Here is an 8,248-nt window from a genome sequence, read left to right as displayed (position 1 = left end):
GTCCCGGTCCCGCGGGAACCACAGGTAGCTACTTCAGCCTAATCAACAGGCAGCTCAGGGGGCTCCGCTTCATCCCAAAGCCCTGGAAACAGCCCTTTGAGGGTCATCAGTCCCAGGACAGAAAGGAGACTAGGGCCAGCCATCTTGCCAGAGATGTCAATCTTGGCCCTCCTCTCCATGGATGAAGGGTTACCCAGCAGGAAGATAGGGTCCCAGATCTCTCTCTTCCCCTGATCAAGCTCTCCTCGCCCAGGTGGTGAGCTCTTACATCCAGAATGAGCTCACAGGCGTCCGCGCCTCCAACTCGGTCTTGGACCTCTTCCGAACCCCAGGCATCCGCAAGGTCACGTGCTGTCTCATGGTGATCTGGTAGGTGATGGGCTCAGGCCCAAGTCTTTGACCTGAGGCAAGGACACATTTTTTGTCCCTACTGCCAGGTGAGCAGGAAGGAATTCCAACAGGTACATAGATAGGTATGAAGATATGAAATGAATAAAAACACTAAGGCAACCTCTACCGTTAGCACAGACAGGAAGCAAGCAAATCCCAAGGGAAGGGGTTGATTTAAAAACAAACAAAACAAAAACCATTTTGTTTTGCTTGACAGGATGTCCTGGACATTTAAATAGTAGGGGTTGATGTTTGCGAAGCAGGGATTGCAGGCTACAAACTATCCGTTCTCTTGAGTACACCCAAGTACTCTCCTTAGTGGTAACCAGCTGGGCTCAGGTAGACCAGACCACCCGGGTCACCAGGAGCAAGTCAACTGGCCTCCTGTGCCTCAGTTTCCTACTTATGCACCTGCCCCTATGGTCCCAGTGAGGACTAAAAGTTCAGACATGTAACCCTGCATCTGGTCCCGGGAAACAGGTAAAGAGTCTGTTCTCTGGTTTGAGTCTGGGGCTGTGTCCCCTGTCGCTGGACATGTGGGGTGGTCTCCCACCATTCTGCTGCCCCTCCTAGGTTCTCCAACTCCATGGCTTACTATGGCCTGTCCATGGACCTGCAGAAGTTTGGGTTCAGCGTATACCTGGTGCAGGTCCTGTTCGGGGTCGTGGACATCCCAGCCATGCTGGTGGCCACTGCCACCATGATTTATGTGGGCCGCCGAGCCACAGTGTCCTCCTTCCTCATCCTGGCCGGGCTCATGGTGATCGCCAACATGTTTGTGCCAGAAGGTGAGCCACCTGCTTCTGCCCTTACTTCCTGAAAGCCTCTGGGGTCTGAGGTCTGGTGGGCAACAAATACAACAAGGGAACAGAGAGGCGTTCTTCCAGAACCGGAAAGAAAATGACTGCCAGTTTGTAGAATTTTTATTAAGGACTCAGTGCCTCATATCAGCGTCATGATGGAGAATGTACAAAGGACACGGGTCTTTGCCCTCAAAGCATTTACCATCTTGTCAGAGAGATTAGAACGATGCATAAAAACAGCTGGAGAGCCGAAGGACCTGGTCGGTGTCCACCTGGAGCCTGGCCAGGCAGCATCTCAAGGACTGAGAAGGTCAAGTTTGAACCTCAGCCTTAGGCCCTGGAACAACTGTTTGCAAACCCACCTGTAATTATCACCACCTGGTCACCTTCAAAAACTCCCAGTGCCCAGGGGCTTCAGGTCAAATGCAGTCAGTCTCAGGCGTGGGGCCCAACTCTGCATTTTAAAAACTATCCAGTGATTCCAGCAAGACGTCAGGGTTGGGTAGCAAAGTCCTGGAGTCCGTGCTAAGCCAAGGGCCCAGCTGTGATCCCAGCCCTGCCCCCACGGCCTTGGGCGGGCTGTCTGGCTTCTCTGTGCTCCAGTTCTCCCTTGTAAACTGGATAAATTATTATTACTATTGGGATCTTGACATATTTTCTTCCAACCTTTTTTCCATTTATAGATTTCGTATTTGGCAAAATTGAGGTACCATTAAATATGTCTATATACAATAATATAAAAAGGATTATATGTGTGTATATATACAAAAAGTATCATTTTTCACATTATATGTTATATGTGTTTTATATATATATAAACATGCTTTTCCATATTAGTACAAATGTTTCATGACCCTAATTATATATTATTATATAATATTTTATCTAGATTGGTGGTTTTCAGTTCTGGCTGCACATTAGACTCTACTGGGGAACTATAAAAATATTACCCAAACTTGATCCCAGCCCCAAGGGGCTTTAATGTAACGGAGATGAGTGGGGCTCAGGTGTGGGTGCTTTATCAAGTCTCCCCTCCTGATTCCAGTGTGCAGCCCAAGCTGCCACCGAACCCAGAGTTTTCTTGACCATTGCCTGATGTTGGGCATGACCATTGGGGTTATGCTATTTATAATGAACAGAATGACGGAAGTATTAATGATGGTGGTAACAGCAAACATTTCATGAGTGCTGAGCACTTTGCACTCACGACATTGTGTCATCCTCATGACAGGCCAGTGGAGTAGGTGCTGGTATTTCCCTCATTTTACAGATGAAGATAGGGAGGCTCAGAGAGGTTAAGTAATAGTGACCGAGGTCACCCAGCTGGGTCAGAGATGAGATTTGACGCCAAGCCTTACCCCAAAGTTTGTCCTGGCTCCCTAGCAGGACTTTGTGACAGATGGAAGTAAGGGAGGAGGCAGAGGTCAGAGAAGGGCATTGTGGGGACTTCTGGGTCCTAGGTGGGAACATGAGGTGGTGGAAATCCTGACTCTCCCCCTCCAGGTTCTGGGATCCTGCCCACGGCTCTGCCCATCACGGCCCCTAAGCCTCCCCCTGCCTCCTTCCTCCACCCACCCCCACATGAGTCCCCCAGCCCCACCACTACCCGCTTCTGCCTCCCTGTTCCCCTTTGGAGCTAGAGCCACCCCCTCCCACAGCTCTGCCTCTCCCCTCCACCAGATATGCAGACTCTGCGCACGGCCCAGGCGGCACTGGGCAAAGGCTGCCTGGCCAGCTCCTTCATCTGCATGTACCTGCACGCAGGAGAGCTCTACCCCACAGAGATCAGGTGGGTGCGTGGGGGGAGGCAGAGGAGTGCCTGCCCCAAGCTGGGAGCCCCTGGCACTTCTGGTGACACCTGCTGGCTTGCTGAAGCAACACCCTTCTCCTGCTCTGCCTCCCGGGCACCCCTGGCCCTCTGGGAGTGTCCAGCCCGTGGCCACTGACATGTCCACTGTTCTTCGACAGGCAGATAGGTATGGGCTTCGCCTCAGTCAATGCCCGCTTCGGGGGCCTGGTAGCACCTCTGGTCACCGCAGTCAGGGAGTTCAATGCCATCCTGCCACCTGTGAGCTTCGGGGCCACCTCGCTCCTGGCCGGTCTGGTCGTCTGCTTCCTGGCTGAGACCCGCAACAGACCCCTAGTGGAGACTATCGCTGTGATGGAGAGGAGGTGAGTGAGGGGCCTCTGGGCACAGCGGGAGTGGGGTGCAGTCAAACAGACTGCGGTTCCTATGAAACGGTTGAGTGTTCTCCAGCTTCTGCTAGGGTCGGGGAGCGAGAGCTGTGTGGGAAGGACCAGCCATGCCCACCACCTCCATCTACAGAGGCAGACCCAAGAACAAATGGCGAAATAGAAATAAGAATCAATGCAGACCAGGAGTAAGGGGAATGTGCGTTGACGTGAAGCCTGGCAGAGAAGTGGGGGTGATGGCTTGGGGGAGGGGAAGGGCAGCGACTTTGAAGCAAAGGCAGGTGCATGTAGCTGCCGTGGCTTTGAATGTGGCTCAGGGCTTCCTGGCAACAGACAGGGCGACCCCATTAAGGACTTTTTTCTTACTGTTAGAGAGAAAAAGAGATACCACTTCCTTGGGGAGCGTGAAGCTTTTCTTAGCAACTAGCACTAGAAGAAATTTCTCTCCTAGGTCTCCTTAGAGAGGTGATTGAGTGAGGTGACAGCAAAATCCTTGACAATGTTTTTAAAATAAGTGCCAGAAGGGACTTAATGTGGCTTCTTAAAGCATTTCTCAGCAACAGTGGGCTGTGAAGACGTTTGGTTTTGGGGGAGCAGGGGCGGGGAGAGTAACAGGGTTCACATCCGTAGCTTTCTCTGAGAGCCCAACTTGACTCCACAGCTGAACCCATCTATGCCCAGAGGCCTGTATGGGTGGACTGTGTTGGCAACCCTTAAAAATGACCCCCCACAAACACCCCATCTAACCCGAGCTGTGGACAAAGGCTGGACTCACACAGATCAAGGATATATTCCTTGGCAAGGCCCATCGATTCTGCTTCCAAAATACATTTTGAATCTGTCCATCTCTCTCCACTCCTGTGGCCACCCCCCTCCTCCTGGCCACCATCATCTTTCGTCTGGGCAGCTACCGGAGACCCTCTCCACTTTATTCTCTACACAGAGGGGTCTCTTATAGTGTGACAGTCTTGTCAGGTAAAGACTCACATCACCCCCTCCTCAGAGCCCTTCATTGCCTCCCCTGGGCACTGAGCATAAAATCTGAAATCTTACAAGGTGCTTAGGATGTGACCCCTGCCCACCTCCCCTCAGTCAGCCTGGTCACAATGAGGCTGTTCCCTCTGTCTGGAATGCTGCTCACCTTGCTCTTTACCTGCTTGACTCCCATTCTTCCTACAGATATAGGTCCAGGTAGCCTGGGTGCTGGGGAGATACCTGTCAATCACCCCAGACAGGGCCTGCTTGCAGGCGCTCTGAGATGTTGTCTTAGGGACCCAAGTACATGAAAAAAAATGATGGGAGAAGTGCCCTCTCCTAATATGACAGAGAGAACTGCTGTAATGGTCTGGCCCGGGCATTTTTAAAATCGGATTTGCTTACCCTGGCTATAGGAACATCCCAGTAATGGGTAATGCCCAATGAAATTTTAGTTTTAGGTAACATAGCTTCCTTTGATCCTGCCAGGAACAATTTATTATAAAACTACCGCATGCTGTTACTGAATATGAAGCAATTAAATTTTGGAGACTATTTACTGAAAATAATTAAAACTTGTATAGTAGTTGATAACAAAGCCTTCCTTTTTTATGATTGTTTGCTGATTCGGTCTGATGGGGTTGGTTCTGTTGGGAGCCTGTTCTTCCCAGCGGGTAAGGAAGCATTTGCACAAATTGAAAAGCTGATATCCGGGAAGTGCAGGAAGCTCTTTTAAGCTCAACAAAAATTGCCTAGAGGTCCCATATTTTGCATTGCTTCTATTGCTAATTTTTTTTTTAATTGTATATATGTATGTGAGTGTGATTTGGAACAATTTCAAATGTATGGAAATGCTAGTGCCAGAAAAAAAACTTTTTGTTATTATTTTTTTGAAAGATAATAGACAATTAGTTGCTTGTGTTTACATTGTACAATTCAAAGATTTTTTTTTCAATTATAGTTGGCATACAATAATACACAGTTTCAGTTTGTGTAGCATAGTGATCAGAGATCCACATAACTCACAAAGTGGTCACCCCACTAAATCTAGTCCCCCTCTTCTCCCTTATATAGTTATTACATTATTAACCATCTCCCCATGCTACGCCCTACATCTCCATGTCTATTCTGCAACTATCCATCTGTACCTCTTAATCCCGTTTTTGTCCCCCCAACTCCCCTCCCATCTAGTATCCCTCTAAATGCTCTCTATATCTATGAGTTTATTTCCACTTTTGTTGTTGTTGTTGTTGATTTTTTTTCTTTAGATGCCACATGTACATGAAATCATGCGATATTTGCCTTTCTCTCTATCCGACCCATTTCATTCAACGCAAGACTCTCTAGGTCCAGCAAGGCAATATTTTCAGAAAAAGAACTTTTTTTTCTGAACCGTCTGTGAGAGAGTTGTCGACATCCCTTCCAATGCTTTGATTGGAACCTTCTCCCACTTCACCACGATATGACCACCACAGCCAGAACATTCATGTCGACGTGTGACCACCATTTAATCCTTGCCAATTCCCCACCCCCCAACTGGATCCTCCTATGAAGCGGGAGGATCTAGTTCAGAATCACGAGTGGCGTTCGGTTGTCCTATCTCCTTCAGGCTAGACGAAGTCCTCAGATGTTCTTTGACTTTACCGTTCCAATAATTACGAAGGGTTTTATAACTGGAAGGGCTGACAAGACTCCACAGAGCACGCTTATCTAAGGCTTTCCTGAAACAAAGGACACAATATAGTAGGAGGAAGAACACACAGCAAAAGGGAGCCTCAGGGCACCCGGTTGCATGTGCTGGGGTCCTCTCTTCTTCTCAGGGTGTGTTTTATTTCTGTATCACAAGCTATCAAGATGAACAGGAGATATCTTATCTCAGGGAAGCCAAGGGACAAGTTTGCTGAAGGGTCTTTCGAATTCCGCTGGTCATAGCCCAAACCAGTTATGTCACCAAGTAAACCAGATGCAGACCATGGTGCTTGTTTAGCAGGTGGAACGGGGTAGCAGCTTGGGGAAACAGCCCGCTCTTGAGTGGATCCCGGCAGAAACGCGTCCAGATGCGGCCATGTCATGAGTTGGAAAGATTAGTGAATGCTGCTCAGGAAGGTTTTGCAGAGCTGGAGGCTGAGGCTTTTACCTGCTGTTTAATCTAGACTTTTTGAAATCTAATTCATGTATTCAATTATTATTCGTTGAGTTCCTATTATGTGCAGACACAGTGCTAAGTGTGGAGTATAGAGGGCATGTGATCTGTGCCCTCTTGGAGCTTAGGAAAGAGAGAGACACATGGGCTTCTTCTGCAGCCTGTCTGGGCTTCTTCCCCACAGCGCCTGTCCAAGCAAACATGAGTCAGAAACGACTGTCCTCGTTTTAGTTTGGCAGGAGATGGCGAGGTTCGGGAAGGGGAGGCGAGAGAGAGCCTCTCTCCCGAGTCCGTCAGATGGAGCTTCAGATATTCAGACAATAAGAATTTAAGAACTCCTGAGCCCACCTCATTTTTCTCAATTTTTAATCTCATCAAATAATTATGCGTGTCGGTCACAGACCTGGGATGTCGAGGATTAAGATGAGGAAAAAAAGCGACCTCTTTCTAGGGTTCAGGTTACCCATCCCCAAGACAACAGCAAGCCAAGAGGGATTAGTGCTAACGTACTTACAACACTGGTTCCGAAGTAAAGATATAGGTGGACTTCCCCCAGATTTATTTCATAGGCTGACAAAGCTCCATTTGTCAGTGATTTATTTCTATGTAAATGTCCAGATCCTTCATTAATCACAAGACCAGATACTGTTTCCTCAAAATGATCTGAATGCCTGGGGTGGTTCTAGAGTCAGCCAGGTCCCGGTGACCTGCTCGGCTTATGTCCCAGTTTGTTGGAGCCAAATAGCAAAGGAACAGTTGACTCACCCTGTTCAAAAAATCCTCTTGTGTAAGAACAGAACATTCACAACGGAGGAAACATCGGTAAGAAGTAACAGAGAAGTATCCACCTCAGTCATAATCAAAGACATGCAAGTTAAAACAGGGAGATGCCATTTTTAAATATTCAATAAGGAAAGATTTTAAAACCCAGTACTGGTCAATGCAGGAGATGTGTGGGTAGGGGGAGGAAACTCCTGCACCCTGTCTGGAAGGTTCTTTGGCATTACCGATCATGAGCTGTAATAATTTCCATATTCTTCTAAGCAGCAATGACATTTCCTGGAATCTGCCCTAAGAAAATAAGCTGAAATGTGAACAATGTTTATTTACAAGGATATTCATCATGATGCTTAATGTACCAGGAAAAAAATGTAAACTCTCCAAATAGCCAACGGTTTATTGTGCAAGAGCTCAAAGTTCTGTTGTTGGTTAAGAGTTCTGTTGGCCTAGGAATATTTATAATATTCTGTTAAACAGTATATTATAATTACTTAGGATATTTTCCTATTCATGTCAAGAAATGGAGAAAGAAATATACTAAAATGATGACAGTGGTTGCTTCAAAGTGTGAGTGACTTTCTATTGTTTTCCTGGCTCTTTACTTTTTTTTTTTTTTTTTTGCACCTACAGCACCTGGTCTTCATAGCTGGTCTCCCATCCAAGTACTAACCAGGCCCGACCCTGCTTAGCTTCCGAGATCAGATGAGATAGGACACGTTCACGGTGGCATGGCCATAGACTGCTTTACATAGTGGTTGCTTCAAAGTGTGAGTGACTTTCTATTGTTTTCCTGGCTCTTTACTTTTTTTTTTTTTTTTTTGCACCTACAGCACCTGGTCTTCATAGCTGGTCTCCCATCCAAGTACTAACCAGGCCCGACCCTGCTTAGCTTCCGAGATCAGATGAGATAGGACACGTTCACGGTGGCATGGCCATAGACTGCTTTACATTTTAAATTATCTCC

The 8,248-nt window shown here is 47.5% G+C and overlaps 1 protein-coding gene and 2 pseudogenes across 1 annotated transcript in view; 1 reads left to right on the top strand and 2 right to left on the bottom strand.

The window, feature by feature from the left end:
• The window catches only part of SLC22A20P, a 16,027-nt gene that overhangs the window by 5,897 nt on the left and 1,882 nt on the right, over positions 1-8,248 (top strand). Inside the window, exons 6-9 of the mRNA XM_006911114.1 lie at positions 254-369; positions 964-1,178; positions 2,874-2,982; positions 3,162-3,365. Coding sequence (XP_006911176.1) covers positions 254-369; positions 964-1,178; positions 2,874-2,982; positions 3,162-3,365 — 644 coding nt within the window. The remainder of the gene's footprint in view (positions 1-253; positions 370-963; positions 1,179-2,873; positions 2,983-3,161; positions 3,366-8,248) is intronic.
• On the bottom strand, positions 7,906-8,024 carry LOC112479327 (annotated as a pseudogene).
• LOC112479326 lies at positions 8,106-8,224 on the bottom strand (annotated as a pseudogene).

Source organism: Pteropus alecto, unplaced genomic scaffold (assembly GCF_000325575.1).
Source record: "Pteropus alecto unplaced genomic scaffold, ASM32557v1 scaffold43, whole genome shotgun sequence".
Lineage (NCBI taxonomy): Eukaryota > Metazoa > Chordata > Mammalia > Chiroptera > Pteropodidae > Pteropus > Pteropus alecto.
Note: the sequence above shows the minus strand (reverse complement) of the source record. Positions and strands in the feature narration are given on the sequence as shown.